The sequence below is a fragment of the Sinocyclocheilus anshuiensis genome, unplaced genomic scaffold, assembly GCF_001515605.1.
Source record: "Sinocyclocheilus anshuiensis isolate Anshui unplaced genomic scaffold, SAMN03320099.WGS_v1.1 scaffold256, whole genome shotgun sequence".
NCBI lineage: Eukaryota > Metazoa > Chordata > Actinopteri > Cypriniformes > Cyprinidae > Sinocyclocheilus > Sinocyclocheilus anshuiensis.
The window spans coordinates 379004-402032 of record NW_015558587.1 but is presented as its reverse complement, the minus strand read 5'-3'; the positions used below and the strand labels follow the sequence as shown (position 1 = coordinate 402032).

The 23029-nt window shown below is 38.9% G+C and overlaps 2 protein-coding genes across 3 annotated transcripts in view; both read left to right on the top strand.

The window, feature by feature from the left end:
* Positions 1-3714, top strand: part of LOC107679919 (atherin-like) — a 4720-nt gene extending 1006 nt beyond the window's left edge. The window contains exons 1-3 of one of the 2 annotated variants that reach the window (XM_016475644.1): positions 605-631; positions 2363-2585; positions 3188-3714. In XM_016475644.1, coding sequence (XP_016331130.1) covers positions 2449-2585; positions 3188-3671 — 621 coding nt within the window. In that variant the 5' untranslated portion in view covers positions 605-631; positions 2363-2448 and the 3' untranslated portion in view covers positions 3672-3714. Of the gene's footprint in view, positions 1-604; positions 632-2362; positions 2586-3187 lie in introns of those variants that run through there. The other variant, XM_016475643.1, reaches the window with a different exon arrangement.
* pmfbp1 (polyamine modulated factor 1 binding protein 1) overlaps positions 1-23029 on the top strand; it is an 89577-nt gene that overhangs the window by 40639 nt on the left and 25909 nt on the right. The window contains exons 6-11 of the mRNA XM_016475642.1: positions 9082-9228; positions 9309-9392; positions 12213-12380; positions 18476-18697; positions 18774-19004; positions 20164-20394. Coding sequence (XP_016331128.1) covers positions 12225-12380; positions 18476-18697; positions 18774-19004; positions 20164-20394 — 840 coding nt within the window. The 5' untranslated portion in view covers positions 9082-9228; positions 9309-9392; positions 12213-12224. The remainder of the gene's footprint in view (positions 1-9081; positions 9229-9308; positions 9393-12212; positions 12381-18475; positions 18698-18773; positions 19005-20163; positions 20395-23029) is intronic.

Genomic DNA, 23029 nt, shown 5'->3' with positions numbered 1-23029 from the left:
AATAACGACTTTATTCAACAATTCGTCTCCTCCACGTCACCCTGGTGCCATTTTGGAGAGTATCCACTGAATGTAAACAGCGTATGCTGTTCTGTGTCAGCTGTGTCACGCGATACATTGTTTTCGTTCAGATCAAAGCATAAATGACGTAGAAAACATATGGTGCAGCTGACACAGAACAGCATACGCTGTTTACGTTCAGCGGATACTCTCCAAAATGGCGCTAAATCTAATTAGAGGTATTTAATTTTTAGAATCTGATTACGTAATCCAGATTACATGTAATCAGTTACTACCCAGCACTGCATAGTAGTACCCTAAAGGTATGTATTAATACTTTTAAAAGTACATATTAGAGGGTGATGCGGAGGAGACGAATTGTTAAATAAAGTTGTTATTTTTGTTTTCTTTGCGTACAAAAAGTATTCTTGTAACTTTTTTAAATTACGGTTGAACCCCTGATGTCACATTGATTATTTTACCGATCTCCTTGCTACATTTCTGGACCTTGATCGTGGTAATTACACTGTTGTCTATGGGAGGGTCAGAGAGCTCTCAGAATGCATCAAAATTATCTTAATTTGTGTTCTGAAGATGAACAGAGGTCGTACAGGTTTAGAACAACATGAGGGTGAGTAATTTATGAGATTAGAGTAGAATTTTCATTTTTGGGTGAACTATGTTTTATTTTCAACGTTCTACGGATACATTCAAACGTTCAAATGGATACATTTGGCCCATCTAGTGGAGCTTTCTTTTTAATCACTCAAATCACTTGTGTTGCTGTCCACACACAAGTCGGACAGACTGTGAATGTCACAGACAGTGGAGTTGGAGAAAATGCGGACAAGAGAAGCATACTTTTGGCTTTAGGTAGGCTGGACCCGTGTTTGGGTGAGGGTAACCTGAGGGCGAGCGCTCAGATGCTCTTGTTTTTACAGTGTGGCCTCCATGAGCTTTGAGACCTCCGTAAAGCAGCTGCTTCAAAGTGCGACCAACTGCCATTTACCACTGCGTTTTCCTCTGCTCCTCGGACAAGATTACTTTCCAAACAGAGTGCAGACAGCTTGATTAATAAAGGGGTCCACCGAGGTGCCCGCCACAGTATATATTCACACTTACTTGCGCTCATTTCATTCGCATGGACTTTTATGAGCTGAACCTTTCACCACAGGAGTCCATCGGTTCATAAAAAAAGCACAGCTCTTTGAGACGATGTCTGGGAAAACTCATTTAAAGATTCTAGATGGTATGTTTAAGAGTTGATGGACAAGGTCACTTCTAAACTAACTTCTGTGTATGTGTATGGGCATCCTCGTGTGATGCAACATTCATTAAAAGATTTATGTAAATATAGAATGTCTTACTGAGGATTCTGGCTAAGGCTTCTGCATATATATTTGTGACTAAAGCTGTGATGGTCATGCTGTATATGGTCTTGATATATCTTCAGCTCAGTTTATTGGCTTTCTTGCTACTTTTATGTGTGTGTACAGTGAGAGATAGGACAGAAAATGATGGCAAAGATGGACGATATCAGGAAATGTTGCAAACTTGAGTTTGTCACTTGAGCAACATGGCTCAATGTCTCAGCACACGTAACTGGACCAAAGCTCAAACAGAGTAGATATGTTTCTAAACTGGAGACAGCAAGTCAGTCTACAGTCTAAAAAAAAAACAGCAAAAATATGCATTTTAGTGCAGGAGCCGATATTTACATATGGCCAAAGAAAGATGAAATTCTGATATCAAATTCATATAAATATAAGTTGTCACTCGATATCTCCCAAAAATGTCTTAGTCAAATGATATTTAAATGCTTAGTTTTATGATCAAAACTCTGTAGTTTCAAACATATAATGCAATGCCATACAGTAATGACTGACAGATGTACAAATAAACGTTCATTGTTCATCAAAAGCCTGATGTCTCATGTTTGATACTCATATTTTGACATGATATAAATAATAATAATAATAATAATAATGTATGGATAATCAAGTAAACCTAAGTTACTACTTCAGTCAAGTGTTTATCTTGAAATATTACTAACAATAAAAAGTTATTCTTATGTTTACTTCATAAAAATTACATTTCAAAACATTTCACAGCAAAAAAAAACAAAAACAAATGTACCACAACCTGAAGGTGGAGTATTTTGATCATGTTAATAATTTGTAGGCCTTAGAACTTTGTATTTCAAATATGATACAGTATCCTTAATAGGGTTAAAATTAATGGTACTTGGTTTGATATTTTCATATCTAATCCAATAACATTTTAGCATTTGGCTAAATTGTCCAAATATGTTTTGTGGCCACTGTACATGCATGTATGAAGCTTCCTTTACATGTGTGCGTAGGTCAGGCATCAAGAAGAGCTGATCGCAGAGCTGCAGAAAGAGCTGGAAAAGGCTGGATTTGACCAGAAGGAGAAAGAGCTTAAGGAATGGAAAGAGCGCTGGTACTCCATCTCAGAGAGCCTCCGGCACGCACACACAGCTCCAGCAGGCCCAGGACAGCCTGGAAATACAGCAGGAGAAGAACCACAGCCTGCAGGATGATGTGGATAAACTTCGTACTGCGGTGAGGACAGAGGACAAAACATTAGAATTAAAGGATAAAGGTCAAAGGTCAAAATTTGAGTCAATCGATTCACATATTTAACAGAAGCTATGTTAATATGCATGTGTGATTAGTCTAAACAGTTTGAAATCATACAATCAGAATGAAGCAGTTATCATTTTATATTAAATATATATAAATAGAAGAGTGTTTGTCACGGTTCTGCTGGTGTGCCCTAGTGGGCCACCAGATGTCACTGTGTGTTTTGAGCACATGGCTTGTTGTTTGTTGTTGGTGCCATGTGCTCTCCTGTCTATTGTCTGACCCCGCCCTTTTGTTATCTCGTTAGTGTTTTAGTTACTCCACCTGTGTCTCCCTCATACCCTCCTCATTTGTCTCCCTATTTATTCTCTTTGTGTCTGCAGTCCTGTGCTGGTTCGTTGTTTAATGTTATGTCTCAGAATATGTTATGTCTCTTGCCTTGCCCTGTCTTGGCCTGCCTGCCTGTTCTTCCTCCTCGGGGTAGTTTTTGTTGTAGTTTTGTTTATTTTTTACTATTAATAAATGCCCTTATCTTCCTGCATTTGAGTCCTCGCCTCATCTCTCCACATGGTCCGTGACAGAATGAACCTGCCACCTGAGGACTCAGCGGAAGATGGGCTCACTCCATCTACCAGCCTCCACTATCTGCTGGGGCTGGACTACAATGAGGCGGCTCTCAAGGACCTTCTGAATTATGCCCTTGATAAGCCCCTCAATTGGTGGAGGATGAAAGGGCTGGATCACCTGACGTTTGTGGGGTTCATAAACTACCTAGCTCGTCAGGGGAACCCTCCAGCCAAGGAGGCTGCAGCGCCCCCAATGGCGGCCGAGGAGGCTGCAGCTACCCCAGTGGCGGCTGATGAGGCTGCGGCTCCCCCAGTGGCGGCCGATGAGGCTGCAACGCTCCCAGCGGTGCCTGATGAGGCTGCAGCGCCTGCAGTGGCGGCTGACGAAGCTGTAGCGCCCCCAGAGGCAGCTGACGAAGCTGCAGTGCCCCCAGAGGTGGCTGACGAATCTGCAGCACCCCCAGAGGCAGCTGTTGATGCTGCAGTGCCCCGCTCTTAGAAACGGAGGAGGAAGAATGGGTCCACCTCGCCACCCCTAGAGGCGGCCGAAGAGGCTGCAGCACCTCCAGTGGCGGCCGATGAGGCTGCAGCACCTCCCAGAGGCGGCCGACGAAGCTGCAGCGGGGCGCTTCGGTGCTTCGGCCAGTGGTGGCCGAAGAGGCTGCAGTGCCCCCGGAGGCAGCCGATGAAGCTGCAGTGCCACACTCTCGGAAACGGAGGAGGAAGAAGACTTCTTCTGTCCTTCAAGGCCATCCCAGAGCCGCCCAAGCTTCTTGCCCTGCCGGCTCTACCCTTGATGCCGGCTCCCCCCATGTGTCTTGCCCTGCTGGCGCCGCCCAGACTCCTTGCCCTGCCGGCGCCTCCCAAGCTCCTTGCCCTGCCGGCACCTCCCAAGCTCCTTGCCCTGCCAGCGCCACCCAAGTTCCTTGCCCTGCCAGAGTCTGCTCCAGAGCCCGCTCCAGTCCAGGACCCCTTAGAGTCCAGTCCAGGAGCCCCCAGAGCCCACTCCAGTCCGGGAGCCCTCAGAGACCGCTCCAGTCCAAGAGCTCTCTGAGTTCACTCCAGAACCTGCTCCAGTCTAGGAACCTTCAGAATCCGCTCTGGAGCCTGCTCCAGCTCAGGAGCTCTCAGAATCCGCTCAAGAACCTGCTACAGTCCAGGAGCCTTCAGAACCCACTCCAGAGCCTGCTCCAGCCCAGGAGCTCTCAGAATCCGCTCAAGAACCTGTTCCAGTCCAGGAGCCTTCAGAGTCCACTCCAGAGCCTACTCCGGCCCGTGGATCTGCTCAGCCGTGGTGGTCAGGAGCTCTGCCTGTGCTGCCTTGGTGGTCTGCAGCACCACCGTGGTGGTCTTCAGCCTCACCTGCACCAATGTGGTGGTCTCCAGCTCCACCTGATCCACCATGGTGGCCCTCTCTCCCGTCTGCTTTGCTGTGGTGGTCATCTGCTCCACCATAGGGATCTTCAGTAATGCCTGCTCTGCTGTGGTGGACTTCATCTCCGCCCTGGAGGGCTTCAGCTCCACAGGTTCCGCCACACGGGCCTGGCCCACCATCCCTCCCCCGGATCCGCATCCGGTCCACCTCCCTCCTGGACCTTTTTGTTTTCTGCTTTATTTGTGGAGTGTCTGGAATCCACTCCTTAAAGGGGGGGTTCTGTCACGGTTCTGCTGGTGTGCCCTAGTTGGCCACCAGATGTCACTGTGTGTTTTGAGCACATGGCTTGTTGTTTGTTGTTGGTGCCATGTGTTCTCCTGTCTATTGTCTGACCCCGCCCATCTTGTTATCTCATTAGTGTTTTAGTTACTCCACCTGTGTCTCCCTCGTTACCCTCCTCGTTTGTCTCCCTATTTATTCTCCTTGTGTCTGCAGTCCTGTGCTGGTTCGTTGTTTAATGTTATGTCTCAGAATATTGTCAGATGTGTGTATGTTCCTCTTGCCTTGCCCTGTCTTGGCCTGCCTGCCTGTTCTTCCCCCTCGGGGTAGTATTTGTTGTAGTTTTGTTTATTTTTTACTATTAATAAATGCCTTTATCTTCCTGCATTTGAGTCCTCACCTCATCTCTCCACACGGTCCGTGACAGTTTTAAACATATTTAATTAATTGCATGCTTTAACCTGTTAAAATACTAGGAAAAATGTAAGAAGGAAAATGAAGAAGATGAGACAGGGAGGTTATAGATATAAAGACTAAAGGAAAAACTGGAAGGAGATAAATGAGGAAGAACGGGGTGCGTGCAGAGTATTGTTGGGTGTGAGTATGTTCCTCTTGCCTTGCCCTGTCTTGGCCTGCCTGCCTGTTCTTCCCCCTCGGGGTAGTATTTGTTGTAGTTTTGTTTATTTTTTACTATTAATAAATGCCTTTATCTTCCTGCATTTGAGTCCTCACCTCATCTCTCCACACGGTCCGTGACAGTTTTAAACATATTTAATTAATTGCATGCTTTAACCTGTTAAAATACTAGGAAAAATGTAAGAAGGAAAATGAAGAAGATGAGACAGGGAGGTTATAGATATAAAGACTAAAGGAAAAACTGGAAGGAGATAAATGAGGAAGAACGGGGTGCGTGTGGATGGCTAGAGGTCAATAGGTCTCCTGACTTTGACCCCGTGACCTCTCCTCATTCACACATCAGCACACTGGGGGCCAATTAAGCTGAGCTCCACACTAGTGTGCAATCAACAGTATAGGAGATGAGACCAGTACAGGAAATGAGCTTTTTGAGCTCCGCCCCTTCCCTCCACACACACTTTTACTCACAATAATACATTTAGTGTATATGAGCACAGGGTTTTTAATCATCAGTTTGCACCTACACAAAAGATCTTTGCACTTTAATAGAGGAAAGAAACGGAAGAAAAACAGTAAATTTTTGATTGCCAGTAAGTAAGAGATTTCATTCAATTTGCTAACAATTACAGGCTTATACTAAGCCTGATACTCCATTTAGTTTGTTTAGTTTGCATGTTAATATTAATGTTTTTTATATCATCATTATAATTAAAATTTCATAACTTGATTGTCCAGTGAAGCGACAGACTTGTCTCTTATGACGTATGCCAGACTTCTTCAATCATTTCATACACTTAAACCATGCCCCTTTCATCTAATTGACTGCAAGCTTGCATTCAGATCTGCTTCCATCCAATCAACAGCCAGTGGAGAGAACCAAGTCCCCACCCTGCATAATCCATTTCACTCAGATGTTTGTCACAATATGGAAAAGATTTGTTTCTTCTTCCATTACATGATGATTTAAGTGTTATACTATCAAATAATTCTGTCCATAATTTTACTGAGTAATATTTAAAAGTGCAATATGCAGTTTCTGCGCTACTAGCGGAATTACAAATCTAAAGAATATTTTCAAACAACCTTTGCCAATGCCCCTTACAATCACCACATCCTTAAGATTATTCTTATCCTTACAATAGCTTACTTTTTTATCTGGGGCTCGACGGTAAAGAGCTAACTGTGGAAAAACTTCTCAATGGAAACCCAAACATTCCATCGAATTCCTCCATCATGTAAAAACACTGCCAGTGTTTACCCTTGTTTTACCACGTTGTCTGTTTCAGCGTATTTTGAGAAGTTTTAGAATTTTGGCTTGCACTTCAATAACCATATCTGAATTTCTTTTCCCATGCAATGTGCTCAGCCTGCTACAGTAGCCATGCCCCAAACTCTTGCTATTGGTTGAGCTGAAAAGAGATTGACAGATCTGAGCGGACAGCTCTAAATGATTTGCTGGTGCCTGGGAGGCTCAATGTGTAGATTTTTGGAGGAAATAAACACACAAATTGCATACTTACAGTAGTCAATGACCAATAAACTGGGTTAAGACTATGTATTCTAACATAAAAAATAAATAAAGTAATAAATAAATAAAAACTAAATTCAAGATCAAGGTCACTTTTGTCCTTCACATGACCCTAAATACCAACCCTTAAAACTGGTCCAGCCCAAATTCTTACAAAATATTTCAAGGACCCCTGCTACTTCAATTTGTGTTGTGTTGTGTCTTCCTTTATGATTACTATAGGCAATTTGATTAGACTACTTTATATCCTACATCCACTTACAGAAATATGCTAGAATCATGTTTTATTTGAAGTTGGATCATTGTGTTTGGAATAAAGGGGGGAATGGTACTTTAGCAGATAATTATGTGTAATCCACAATCATTTCCAATAATAACAGACGAAGTGGTTTGAGCCCACGTTATCCAATTTGCCATTTAATGTGAGATAGGCTGCTGCTCGCTCCCTAAAAATTGAACCATTTCCTTAAATCGGCAATTTGCCCTGCTTCCGGGATGCATAGAGCACAGAAATGATGGAACTTCATATTCCAGTACTGTCTTTATATAGAAACAGAAGATGATTTTTGTTTGTTTTCCTTTCTTTGTTTTGATTGGATTGAACCCTGCTGTTTTTAACTGACGCCTGCTCAGGGTCTGTCAGATGGGTCAATGTGAGGACAAACTGCAAGATTTGAGCCAGGAAACTGGACCGCAAGGACATGAGCAGCAAACTACAGTTCTTCACACACACATTATTACACAGTAATATTGTTGTAATTATATAGTTGACATAAATATTTTTATCATTTCAAATAACTATTTTCTGTTTGAATGTATTGCAAAATGTAATTTATTCCTGTGATGCAAAGCTGGGTTACACTTTATTTTAAGGTGTCCTTGTTACAGTGTAATTATACATTTAAGTACTGAGTAATATTAATTAACTACACATACTTTCTATATGGTTAGGTTTTGGAGTTAGGGTTTACTTCCCTGTAATTATGCATAATTTATTGTTGTTATTATTATAGTACGTACATGTAACATGTAATAAGGACCCAAAGCTAAATTATCAGCATCATTACTCCAGTCTTCAGTTTCACATGATCCTTCAGAAATCATTCTAATATGCTGATTTGCTAATCAAGAAACATTTCTGATTATTATCCATTTTGAAAATAGTATTTTTTTTTCCTGCTTATTTTTCAAGAAACTATGATTTACTTTCATTTTCACCATTATTTGATGAATAGAAAGGTCAAAAGGTCTTTTGCAACAGTGTCTGTACTGTCACTTTTTGTCAATTCAGTGCATCCTGGCTGAATAAATTAAGATTGAATAAAATCTTTATTTTTAATAAAGAATGCGTGTGTATATACATACAGTATATATAAATATTTTAGGCGAAATTGAATTTATTTATTCTTTTCATGCATGTTCAGCGTTAAATGAATTATTTATATTTGTAATCAATATTTCAAATCGATATTATAGGCATCTCCCTAGGTTTTGATGCAGAGTTTATACCTTTTCACAAGGGTGTATGAATCTGAAAATTGTGGAGGGGCAACTAATCATCTTGGCTCATGAATATCAAATGCACAACAGTCATCCAGTCCCTGATTTTCTGTAAGGCAGACATTGTTTATTAGATGTTAACCATAGCTGTTTACCACTTTGCCATTGCTAAGGTTTGACAGCAGCTAACCGGTGTTAATAACCCCATGATCAGCTTGACAAGTGTTTTCTTTCCTAAGTTGAAACAAGAAGTTTAGGCCATTTTCAATGCGAGAAAGTACTTCGCAGTTTCTAAAATGTAATTGTTTTCACCACCGTGCTTTTTCGTGTTTTGCTTTTATCAGTTTTGCTCCAGCTTTATTGATTGTTTATCCAGTAGTCTGCTGCTCAATTGGAATATACAAGCAGCAAGCAGGTCTAGATCAGAGATGGACTGCGTTTAAGACTGATCCACATCAATACACCACCTGCTACACCCTCTCCAGCCTCCATGATCTGCACATCTATAAACACATCCACTGACCGGCATGATGCAACTTGACCTATATTAAGAAACTTTGCATCTCTGTTTCTGTGCATGTGTTTGGACAGCTGGTGGAAGAACAGTCCACAGTCTCCAGGCTACACCGTGAGCTACAGGAAGCAGAATATCATAGGTATCTCCTGGGCTCCAGAGTAGCTGAGCTGAACTGTGACATCCAGCAGAAAGACTGCAGGCGGCTCGCAGAGCAGGACGAGGTACACCGCACCACATACTTTGGTATCTTTGATAGTGTCTGGTAAGGGTTCATATAGAGTAAAAGCTGTGTGTGTGGTAGGTGTCCAGTAGAGATGAGACAGTTCTGAGACTGACGGCAGACCTGCGGGCCGCTCAGGAAAATCTGACCGCTGCACAAGAGGAGGTGAGGCTCACCTGTCAATCATTTTGCTCACCTTTTGACAGGTATCTGTGACATACACTCACCATACATACAAATACAGCCACCTACACCATTATTGAAAAGCTTGGGGTCAGATTTTTTAGCGTCAAGTCTGTAATGCTCACCAAAGATGCTTTTATGGAACTGTATTTCAGTTAAAAATAACTGTTTTCTATTTGAATATAATTTCTGTCATGACAACTCTCGGAGGGATTGGCATGGTGATGTACATGTACATTCATGCATTTGGTCTTGGCGGAATAGATCTGCTACGCTGCTGCTGCTACGGCAGAGCAAGTACCGAGACTTGCTACTGCCAATACATCCACAACATGCTGCTGTGAGCATGTAAGAAATATTGCTGCTGCAAATATAACTTACATGAAATAACCCCCATATAGCATACATGAATCACCTCGTAGCAGATCTATACAGGTGGAGCTGGGGAAGGTGGAGGGTTTCTGAAGCAAGCTGCAACTGATACGGCAAGCACTAGTCATATATTTGAATGTTAAGCAGCGAGCTCATTGGCTACCAATACAGGAGAAAACCAATCAGCTGTGCCATGTGATGATGTCATTAGGTCAGATTGAGTTAGACCTATCGGACTGCGCCATCTAGAGTTTCATGCCAGAACTCTGTATATAAAATGTAATTTATTCCTCTGATGCAAAGCTGAATTTCCTGCATCATTACTCCAGTCTTCAGTGTAACATGATCCTTCAGAAATCATTCTAATATTTTGATTTGCTGCTCAAGAAACATTTCTTATTATTAAAAAAAAAGTGTGATTTTTAGATTAGGATATACAGATTTATAGGAAATAGGAAATTCAAAAGCATTTATTTGAAATAGAAATATTTTGCAACACTGTAAAAGAAAAAAAATCTGTGACATTTACAGTAAAATACCAGCAGCTGTGGTTGCCAGAACTTTACCATAAAAAAATATGGTAGCGCCATTTTAGGTTTTACAGACTTAACTTAAATTCACAGTAAAAAACAAACAAATTTCATTAACTGATAAATTGATCAAATTCAAATAATCTTTGAATTTTGACACATTGAAAAATACTTTTTTTACATTGAGTAAACTTGGTCAGTCATGCTGTAAGCCAAGGGTTTTGCAGCTTAGCCTCCATTAAGTATCTGTGGTAGAAACAGTAGCCGAGCTTGTAAACATTGTTTAATTTCACCTTGATCATATCAGCATTTACTTGTTTAGCTCAGGTACATATATAACTCTAGAAGACTGCATCTAAAGGTCTCCGTGGGCCGAATGCGGGCAGGATCAAGGACGCGGGCCGTCCAGTCCATCTGCTCTCACTCACACACTCAGAAGAATAAAGATGGAGCTGACACCCGGCCCGTCTCCTGCTCGCAGCCAAACTTTTGCATAACCTGTCAATTGAACTAGAAGCTGTTCTGGTTTATTTATACATCTCTGACTGGTCAGTTATTTGTTTGGTGTCCTTGTATGTTATAAATGGGACAAACCTGTCACTTCAGTGCTGACTGGGTGTTTTGAGTTCTTTGAGAGATTTTCTTTTTCATATTTATTAATTTATTTTGACTTTTTTCCGAGCGAGCGAGCAGTGAATAATGCATTGGATTCTGCTCCATGTACTGTTTTTGTCATTAGCATTCAGCCCGTTATCTTCCGAACTTATGAGTGCCTGTGAAATGTTTGTGATGTTATTTATTTATGTTGCCCTCTCAGTTATTCATTTGTTTATTTATTCATGGCAGAACTAACTGCAATTGGAAAATTCATTTTTGCTGAAGGGCACATCTAGCCTTCACCCCCCCCGGTTTCCATGGCCAAACAGCTGCATGCAAGCCTCACATCAACAAATACAATGCCAAGCATCAGATGGAGTGGTGTAAAGCATGCCGCCATAGTTCACAGCATTCATGTTTTTACAGTCAAATACAGTCTTGCTGATCATGAGCAATGTCTTTGAGAAATATGTAAAAAAAAATCTAGACATGCAGTCTGCATTTACAAACATTTGTGAAAAAATGGGCCAGTCTGAAGAGCTCAGTGAAGTACAATGCCAAGCATCAAATGGAGTGGTGTAAAGCATGCCGCCACTGGACTCTGGAGCAGTGGGAACCTGTTCTGTGGAGTAACAGTTTCCACTGAGCTAAATTCCACATATCTTTCCCTAATCCATGGGTGAAAACCCAAGTGTTTTCTAGTGTCCAAGTGTTTCCTATTTTAATATATTTTAAAATGTGATGTATTCCTTATTTTGTCAAAGCTGAATTTTAATTATTATCAAGGCTGAAAGCAGTTTAATATTTAATATGTTCTGTTTAATATTTTCCTAGAAATTAAATTAAATTAATAGTACTTTTATTCAACAAGGACACATGAAATTGATCAAAAGTGACAGTATAACATTTATATTGTTACAAATGATATCTATCTTTCTACTCATCAAAGAATCCTAAAATATGTTCATGGTTTCCACAGAAATATTTAGCAGCTTAAAAAAGGTTTTCAGCTCTGACAATAAGAATGATTTCTGAAGAATCATGTGATACTGATGACTGGAATAAGAGCAGCTGAAAATTCAGCTTTACCAACACAAGAATAATGTAATGTTATTTCTATTATTTTTACTTTATTTTTTATCAAATAAATGCAGCCTTGGGGAGCATAAGAGACTTCTTTCAAAAGCATTTAAGAATCTTAATTATTCCCCACACACAAGATAAAATATGATCAAAATAGCCATCTTGCTTTACCATAAACTTACAGTTAATATTGTCATTTGTTTGACTGTGGCGTGTTTAGCTGGCAGAGCAGATGCAGCAGGTCATGTCTAGGGAAGAGGAGGTTGTGGCCCTGCAGAAGGAGGTGAGCAGACTTCAGGAGATCCTGAAACAGAGAGAAGAAATGATGGAGAAGAACAAACACAACACAACACAGCTCCAGCGAGAGACAGACTTCCTTTACAGACAGGTAAACATACACACACAAAGTACAAGCCCACTAAAAATCACAAATTGGCCAGTCTGGGTATTGAGACCTGAGAAAGATCCGGCGTAAGCATGAGTTTGGTGGTGTTGTTGTGAAGTGCTTGTGTGTGTGTTTAGCTGAAGGGTGTTTGTGAGGTCTCCGGTGAGCGCACTCACGTGTAATATTTCCTGTCTGCTGCATCGTCAGTCCACACATAGGCATGGAATTCCAATTAACTCCCTTTAATTAGGCCCTCCCTTGCTCATGGCACAGTTCTTTCATTTATTTTAATCTTGTTTATGCACCTTGATTGTTTCACAATATAGATTTTTTTTTAATTAGGGAAGATTGATTAAATTGCATTGATTTTCTGTCCTTATTAAAATTAAACAGTCCCCCCCCCCCACTCGTCCCCCCCCCAACTCTACTCTCTCCAAACCAGTGTTATTTTTCATAATTACTGCCTGTGCCTTCAGCTTGGCTTTAGGTGTGTGTGTGTGTGTGTGTGTGTGTGTGTGTGTGTGTGTTATGAAAATAATATTTATCATACTTTATTACAGCATCTGAAAGACTGTTGTAGTGGTAGCCACTTTATGATTTAGTGGAAGTTTCATTAAATGGTTGTGTACTATTTATTAGTTGCATTTTCCAACAGAATAGGTCCTATTACATATAGGTCCTAATACATTAAACAAAGCAATACAATAAATTGTTTTGTTTTGTTTTGTGTTTATATTAATATATTAACTCAAATTATAAAAATGAACAGAAATATATTACTATTGTAAATTATAATTGTACTGTAAAATAAAAAAAATGAATATTTAATGATAATTACAATAATAATCGTATTTACACTTAAAGTCCTTCATGTCCAAACCCTTGAGCTTCAAACATTTCAAATCCTTGTGCTTTTATTTTGGCGAAATATTGCTGAAATGCTGTAATTTTCTGTCCACAAAAATGTTGGATATTATGCAAATATGTAAATAAAGTAAACTTAACGCATGTTGCATTCAAAAATGCATGTTAAACTCAAGCACAAGTGTTCACTGCAAACCGAGCTTCTCTGAGACTGATTGTTTCATGCAGCCACATTCATTTATTTAAATTTTACATTCAGTATAGTTAATTATTAACTTTTCATCAACAAAATCTGACCTAGGCTACGTTTACACGACAATGATGTAGTCAAAAACGGAAAAGTTTTTCCCTTGCATTTTTAAAAAGTTTCACGTATACACGACGTTTTCAAAACAATTTGCGTTTACACATATCCGTGAAAACGGCCAAAAACGCTGTATTACGTATGCCAGGCCAGTAGTTGGCGCTGTCACCTTGTTAGTAAACACCCGTTGGGAAGTGACGATTATATGTTGTATATGATGCATCTCCGCTGTTGGTTGTAATATTGTGAAGTAAATCCACACTTTGCTGAAGAAGTGTTAGCAAACTCTTGAGCAGCAACAACTGTACCATGTACTCCGCCATGGTTGTGTATGTTTGTTCGCGCCTGCCTTTAAAATCGACACGTACTGCGCATGTCTACATACCTAACACGTACTATGCACGCGCATGTCATCACCGTTTTCAAAGATTCCCGTATTGGGTGTTTGTTTACACGGAAACGATAACGGTGGCGTTTTCAAAAACGTGAACTTTGAAACCCGTTTTCAAAAATAGGCGTTTTCAGTTCCCAAAACGCCGTTGTCGTGTAAAAGAACAGGCAAAATGCATTAAAAGTTTCCCGTTTTTGGCTGAAAACGTTTTCGTGTAAACGACCCCCTAGACACTACCCAGAAAACACCTAGCATGTGTTCAGAAACACCTCAGCAAATACACATCAACCACCAACAAAAGCTTAAGTCCTATTCACACCAAGAACAAAAACTCTAAATATAACCAATAACTATATTAGCATCCACGCCAATGTACAGTAACATTGTGCACACTGAATTTATGTCGTCTATTGCTTTAAATGCTCAAGGTTTTTAAAGTCAGGTGGATTCTGATTGGCTGTTAGTGTTTTTTATTATCCATCAGCTGGAAAAATAATCTTTCTTATAGTGATACTAATGATATTGTTTCTCTGTATCTCTGTTCTCATAGAATTACAGCAATTGTCTTTGGTGTGAACAGGCCTTTAGTGTTATGTTGGCTAATTTTGCACATCAGACAACACTGATTTTATTTACAAAATGTGAAAATGTATTTTCTTTCACAGTGGCATTAGATTATTGTAGTAGATGATTGTTATAGCAAACGCTGACTGCTTGTATAACACTTGAAGCCCTCTAGAAGATCCAGTGCTTCTCAACCTCCTGCTGTCTGCTCTGCCTGATAAACACTTGATGCTGATCCGTAGAATTTCTAATCATGAAGCTCATCTCAGCTTTTTTAATTTTGATCGATGACTCCGTTTATCCTTTACATAACACATTCCTGTCTCTGTTCTAGCCCTCCACCTCTCTCTGCACCCCTCCGCCTGGTATGAAAATGATATTAGAAACTAAATGAGATTTGAAATTGCGTGTTTGACAAGTGACTTGATGACAGGGTTTTATTGCAGGGCCTGATCCATGGAAATTTTATGCTAATAACACTGCTGGCCAACCGATCTAGTATGAAATTAATCAGCGGTGGAAAAGAGCGAGAGAGCTCCATAAAAAGTGTGTCTACCCTCCTCTCTCTCTGTCTGTCTGAGTCTCATCTGAAATAGCCACAGGCTGTTGTCTGTGTGATGAGTTTGTGACTGAAATAGGGACTTAGAAAATTAGACTGAGCTTAGCACTGATTCATGCTGTAATGCCGCCACGCGACACACTGCTGTCAACTCCTTCCAAGGACTCATCAAGGTGCGCCAGAGTAATTTTTTGTTTATGTTGCTTTGGCCCATATGTCATCTTGGACGTATACTGACACCTAGAGGTGTGGATGCAATATCATGTGAAAGTTTTCAGTTGCTGATGCCATTGATGTAGACATGCAATATTCACAGTCAGCCATTGTTGATTTATTCTGTATGAGAAAGTGTCCAAACGAGGAAGTACAGAGATAAAGCCAGTAGAATTGGTGGTAGATAGCTGGTAATGTGAACATGTCTGCCCAGATTAGGCAACCAACTCCACGTAGAATAAAACATATTTAGGCTACTGATACAAATGGAGTCTTCATCTCATTTTTCAAAACTCCTATTAATTTCTACATTTGCCAGCTTTTCTAAAAGCTTCATTCATCTCTCTCAAAAATTGCAACAATATAGGAATAATGGATATGGAATATGAAGTCAACTATACAGTAATACAGAAATCTATAGTCAAGCATAAAGAGTAAATTTTATAGTATAATATAATATATTATTATATAATATAATAATTATTACTGATTGTTATTATTATTATTATTCACGAAAAGTAGACTCTTTATAGAATGACAATTATCGTCATTATCATCATTATTATTATAGGAATAATGGGATAGGAAGTCAACTATACAGTGATACAGAAATCTGTAATCAAGCATAAAGAGTCTACATTGCATTAATAATATAATATAATAATTATTCATGAAAAGTAGAGTATTGATATAATAATATTAATAATATAATACATTATTATTATTGTTGTTGTTAATGTTGCATGAATTAATAAATAATAATAATAATAATCATGTAAAGTAGACTCTTAATATATAAGAAGAGCAATAAGAAGAATAGTATTATACATTATTTATTTATTTAGAATTCATTGTCAGGCTGGCTAAATGAAAACCTTATAGAAGTTCCATTGTCTCATGATTAACTTTATATTTGGAATTATGTTCAAACTGATCCCAAAATGTTTTATTAGCTAGCAAATAATAATAATAATAATAATAAATAAGAACCACCTTTTAACTGTACAGTTTTCTACGATTTTGATTTCTGTTTTTGCATCTATATGCCATAACTTTGACTCATTTAAAAAGTCTGCATCAATGCGCTTTTTTTGTGCCACAACTGCAGTGTAAATCAATTTAGTTGACCAATCAGACAGCCTCAAAAAGTCTCAAATGTCCACATTTTTCTTGTGGTTGTCAAGCCTCGCCTTGCCTTTATCACCTTTTACTAGTTTACATCAACTTAAGGAACTTTTATATTCTCTTCTTCTCTCTGCTTGCTTGCTTCATTTATCCCATTCATCTGTCAGAGGTTTTCCCATGTGCATGTCCATGTTACTCCTCCCGGCTCGATTCCAAGAAAACAGAAGCGTAGGTGAATCACTAATGGAGTCATTATCAGTTTCCACTCTTTAAAAACAACACAATTAGTGGTGTATTCTTAATGATGCTTGCAAGGGAAGTTAGGTGCACTGAGGAGACTCCATCCAGGGCCTTCACCAAGTCCAATAAATCACGCAAGTTAACTCACAGAACTAATATACCGCATGTGTGTGTGCGCAGTAGTCTGTGTGATTTATTATTTTCACCCTGCGAGACATCTGTTACAGTGCTTCTTATTTTTGTAATGCATCATCAGCCAGGGGAAAAAATTATATTATCCAATCTGGGATCGTCTCTCTCTGGAGTCTAATAATCTAATGTAGAGCTGCTATCAGTGAGGCACCACAGACACGCTTCAGGGAGCAAACAGGCTTCGCTGATTTCTGTCTGAGAATCTCTAGCATTCATTATATATGCCAGCCTGTGACTGCAGATGTGAGTCTGTAAATATAGAGTAATAATAGGATGCTTGTGACTCTAAATTCTAACTAAATGAGCTGTATTTGAAGTGTACTAATTAAGAGTGCCGTTGTACTGAATATCAGCATGGCTATGATACGAGCACACGGGTAGTTAATTGTAAGTGTGCTATTGTGTTTATACAATAGTTCTGTGAACTAGAAATTAGAAGTAACTTACCAACAATATTTGGCAGGTTTGTATATTTATTTTTTGCTAATAAAAATAGTCCCAAAAGAAGCCAACGCATCAAGCTTTGCATGTCACCTGTCACCCTGTCCCAGGATTTCACAGAACTTATTTGTGGCCTCAAATTACTAAACTTCCATAGAAATTACTCATAATTCTGCTTTGCTAAAAATACAGAATTGTGTTAGACACAGTAGTTTTCACACTGTCACTGAATCAGTACAGTATGTCATCAGTAAATATTTGCCCTAATATACATTATATTCTGCATTATATATAGTTATTTAATAGTGTCATTAAAGCTTTAGAAACATTAATTGCATTCCACTCATGTAACATGGAAATGAAAACACTTGAATATGAACCTGGTGGTGTTGAAGTCCCAGTGCTTTACAATGGAATTCACTGTGCCAGGACAGATGAACATGTATTGATTTGGTTGTTTTGGCTTAGATTTATAGATTTTGCCATAAATTACCATTCCATCAGTTATTTGTAGGCATTAGAGATTTTTAGAAGTTATCAATATCGGATGATATTTTATACTGTTTATACTATATGTCCGCTCAATATTTAATTGTGCTGCACATTTTCCCTATTTTTACATTTAGATCACCTTCTAGCTTACTTAAAATTCATCTTTAAAAACATGAATAATTTAATAACCTTGTGAAATATAATCTTTAGAAAATTAATAACCATTTTTCATACTGCACATCATAATGTTGTGCTGCCTACATTTAAAGGGCACCTATTATGCAAAATTCACTTTTACATGGTGTTTGAACATAAATTGGGAGTTTATTGAGGCAAAGTCATAGTTAATAGTTTGAATTATATTTTCTGTTTTCATTTGAATTATAGTTAAAGTTTTAGTAATTTTCTTGTGTTTTTGTTATTTATTTATTTTAATATGTCTGTACAGTTTTTATTATAATATATTTGTATTTAAATTTTGAATTATATTTTCTGTTCTCATTTAAATTATATTCAAAGTGTTTAATAATTTTATTTTATTTTTTTTTTCAGTTTTAGTTAAATATAATAACCCTGGGCTGTTCAGTTGATTTGAACATTTCATCACACTTATGGTTTCCAAAAAATGTATAGTTTTTTTCACACCATCAAGCAAACTAGGTGTTGAAACACATTCTGTTTATCGCTCAGTTTTGTTGTTTGTTGTGTGTCAGTGTGAAGTCCAAAAGGAGGAGCTGTGTGATCTGTGTGAGGAGGTGCAGCGATGGCAACAGGAGGCGGAGGAACAGAAGGAGAGCCGGGTGAAGGGGGTGCAGGCCCTTAAGGAAGAGCTGCAGAGCACACGAAGTCATCTGCAGCAGCACAAAGATAACCTGGAGAGTCTGTGCCGAGAGCTGGAGACGGCCCACAGACAGCAGAGAGGCACGGAGGACGAGGTGAGACAGCGCAGCAGACTTCACTTTCACTATATCACAACTTCTGCTTCTATATATAAGTGTTTGTGTGTGCCAGGCCTCCTGCAGGGCGGCAGCTCTCCGCAGTCAGCATGCAGAGTTGATTGAGCTGAAGGCAGGTCTACTGGAGGCTGAGAAACTGGCCACAGACGCAGAGGCACGACTGCAACCTCTTAGCGAATCCCTCGAGCTCTGCAAACACAAGTACCAGGCCTGCCTCAGCAAGATCGCACAACTAGAGAACACACTGCATGGCCGCGAGGAGGACCTGAAAGAGGCCCACAGTCAGGTTGGTAAAAATTAAACCTGCTTTGCAGCTGTAGGGGCGCAGAGTATACTGGTTTTGACTGTATTTCTTATAATATTATTCCTTATTCTTTCCACTTTCCAACAGAATATCCGTTTCTTTTGTATTGTGTAATAAAATATTCACCATGTTTTTAATAATCGGCCATAAGATGATCATTATTTTGAAAAGGTATCACAATAAAGTGCTATGTAGTTGTACTTCTCCTCTAAACCAATACCTTCCAGTGTATCAGAAATTAGAAATTCATTTTTCTTCAGAAATTCATATTTTCATTCAGCAATAAATTGATCAAAAGTGACATTAGAGACATTTATATGGTTAAAGAAGGCTTCAAATAAATGCTGTACTTATGAACTTTCTGTTCATCAACGAATCCTGAACAAATTTATCAGTTTCCACAAAAATATTAAGCAGCACAACTGTTTTCACCATTTATGATATTACAAAATATTTTTGAGCGTCAAATCATCATCAGTGCTGAAGACTGGAGTAATGATGCTGAAATTTCAGCTTTTCACCACAGGAATAAAGTACATTTAAAAATGTATTCAAATACAAAACAATTACTTTAAATTGTTTTTTACTGTATTTTTTATGAAAGAAATGCAACTTTGGTGAGCATAAGAGACTTCTTTCATGTTAAAAAAATCGTACCGAACCCAGACTTTTGAGTGGTAGTGTGCATACAATGAACCAAATGAAGAAAATCATCAAAGCATCAGTTTTACTGTACTGTACTCAAAAATAATAGCATTACTATAAATACAGGTATTGTATCAGTGTCACGTTGTACAAAATTATCATGATTTTAACAGTAAAAACACTACGGTAAAAACCTGTTCATTGGTTAAAAGTAAGTTTCCTTACTACTGTAAATACAGTGAATAACTGTAATAGATCTAACCATACATTTAATGTATTTTTACAGTAAAATACTGTTAAATATACCATTTTTGAAAGTTAAACTTTTTTTACAGTGCAGCAAATACCAAATAGACTTGGTTTATAAAAACAGATCCCTAATGACCCTATTTTTTTAGTTAAACTGAAACTATAAAATTGTATATTAAATTACTGAGAGCAGACATCAATGGTGGTCCTGATATGTTTTTGGCTGATGTTGTTTGTGTCTCGTCAGGTGGCACAGAGGGAAGAGCAGGTCCTCCGTCTGAGGGCTCAGGTTGTAGCTCTGCAGGGGGATCTGCAGGTACGCTGCGCCCAGCTGGAGAGTGGAGACGATGCCCTCGCCGCTCTGAGCCAGCAGCTCCGAGACACGCTGGGAGAGCTGGAGCACAGCCCTAAACACAGCCAGGAGTGTGAGCTGCTCATCAGCACTCTCAGAGACACCGCTGCTACCCTTCGCCGACAGGTAACCTGACACTTACTAACCCATAGCTTGATTAGCTGCATGTGTTCCTTCATGGTGACCCAAGTAGGATCACACATCTTGGTCATTCCTGTCAAGCAAATTAGGTCCTAACCCTACCTCTACTCCTAACCATTCAGAATCACTAAACTCAAAGGGAATTAAAGGAATCTGATTGGTTGATTGGTCAGTGTTGAACAAGACCTTCAATGAAAACATTTTTTATTATCGATATGCACAAACAAGATCAACATCATCATCAATATTTAAATAAACAAACAAACAAATAAATAAATAGTGATATTGTGTATATATTATGTGTTGTATATGTTGTAATATTGAATGTTACCTTTTTTAATCTTTAATAAAAAATGAGGAAAGGTATTTACAAATATGATATTATTACCCTGACTTTACTATATACTTAATTTTTTAAGCTTTGAACAATATTGATATTAGTAATGGGGATGTTTTCATATTTATTTATTTATTTATTTAAAAAAAAAAAAAGTTAAAAGGTATTTGTATCACACAATTTGTTTTTATTTCATAAATATTAATTCTTGTCTTGTCATAAAAAAGATTTCATCACATGACTTTAAGACAAGTTTTTTCAAATATTAAAAAGCTGTGACAATTTTTGTTAAATGTATTTCTTCATAGTTTCATACTAGTAATTTTTTTTTATTTTTATTTTTTTTTTTTTATTATGATATCAGGAGAGTTGTATGACCCTGACGTTTTGCTTTATGTCTCCATGCTCCTCATAGAAGAGGTATATACTATTCATTGCATGTATGAATTGCATTTTTAATGTGTCTTTGAAAAAACAAAAAAGTTATTAGATCCATCAAAACAATGAGCATCATTCCACTGACCCAGGAATATTACTCCAGAGATATTGATTCAGAAAAGTTGTCTTGCTTCTGAGAAACCACTGTATATTCACACCTGTGAACTATTAAATTGAGTATGAGAAAGGCTGCAGATCTGAACTATGAACACCCCATAATGCAACAGACTTAACATGCTCATCTCTTCCCTAGAGTTGAATTCTGTTGGGTTCAGATTGCATATCAAGCCAACTGAAACCTAGTTACCGCACATACAGGTGGAAAGTGGCTTGTTAGTGCAGCTTGAGGTGTGAACACAATGGGGAAGCGAATCTACGCCATTCTCCGGGTGCAAAAGCCAATCTGAGCTTCAGAGTTCTTACCGGATTGTATCGATCCAGGTCAAAACCCTCACGCTGCTCGCTATGTGAGGAGAGAGCATTTCCAGGTGTTTCGTTTCCCACAGCATCAGCGAGAAAGCTGCGATAGGCTCTCTTGAGGAATTCTGGGAGTTGAAGTTGCTATTGATTTGTAGTTGTTGGGTAAAGATTGCATGTGTGGCCCTTTCAGACACAGTGACTGGTGTTTAAATGGACCTGAAGTTGTTTTGATTTGTGTGTACATTCACCGTGAGGGCGGCTGGGGGGCATAAAGTGGAAAAGCCTGCTGGGTCTGCGGTGTCTGCTTAAAATAATGGGCATTGCTCTCAGCGGTGGAGGGACAGGCCTTGTCTACAGCCCAGCAGTGCGGTCACCTCTGTCAGATACTGTGCACACTAGGTGTGAGGACCTTCCTGAGCCTTTTTCTCCTCCAGCACCTCCGGCTTCTCCTCTCAGATGCCTGTGATGCCCAGCGTCCCATTAGCAATCCCTAAACATCACACTCATACACGCTATATTGATCCAACTGTTTTCAGTCAGGATCTCCGAACACATGTCCTTCAGCCGTTCGCCCATGTCTCCTCCCCTTAATTGCTCCCGCTCACTCAGAACCTGCTGGGCTGTCGGCATTGTAGCACATAACCTTCAACAGAGTGAAAAGGAAAGTTTTCTTTATCTGTGATTGTGATGTAAAACAATCACGTCAGTTAGTCACCTCACTGTCTTCATTCTCAGTGGAAGCTGTCAGCTGTTATATACTCGTAGACAGACTGCTTTATAAGACTCTCTGAGATGATCCTCAGCTGGACCAGGGGCTTGATACAGCTATTTTGAGTTAGATCACTCGAACATTAAATATTTGTCATTTACTCACCCTCATGTCAAATCAAACCTGTATGAATTTGAATCTTCTGTGTTGAATGTGCAGGTTGCTCTTTCCATAGAATTATAAACTGGGACTGATGCTTTCAAGATTCAAATGCAACATAAAAGTAAAGTCTGTGCGACTTCTGAATTAATATAATACCTTTATGTGAGATTTTAGTCATTATTCATTGATAATCTTCCGCTCCAGTGGACTGTTATCTGCTCATTGAGTCAACTGAGGAACTGAATCAGTCTTATTTCTAAACGAATCATTCAGATCGGTTTTGTATACTAAATCTAACAAATCATTGAACTCAAATGAACATTTCATAAATTGGACATAACTGCTTTTCTCATGCTACTTTTTTCTTTTGCAGAACACAAAAGAAGATATTCTGAAGAATGTTCGTAACCGAACAGATACCATTGACTTCTATTGTATGGACAAAAAAAAAAACACAGTGATACTTTTCAAAATATCTTCTTTTATGTTCCACAGAAGAAAGAAAGTCATACAGGTTTGAATGACATGAGGGTGAGTAAATGGTGACAGTATTT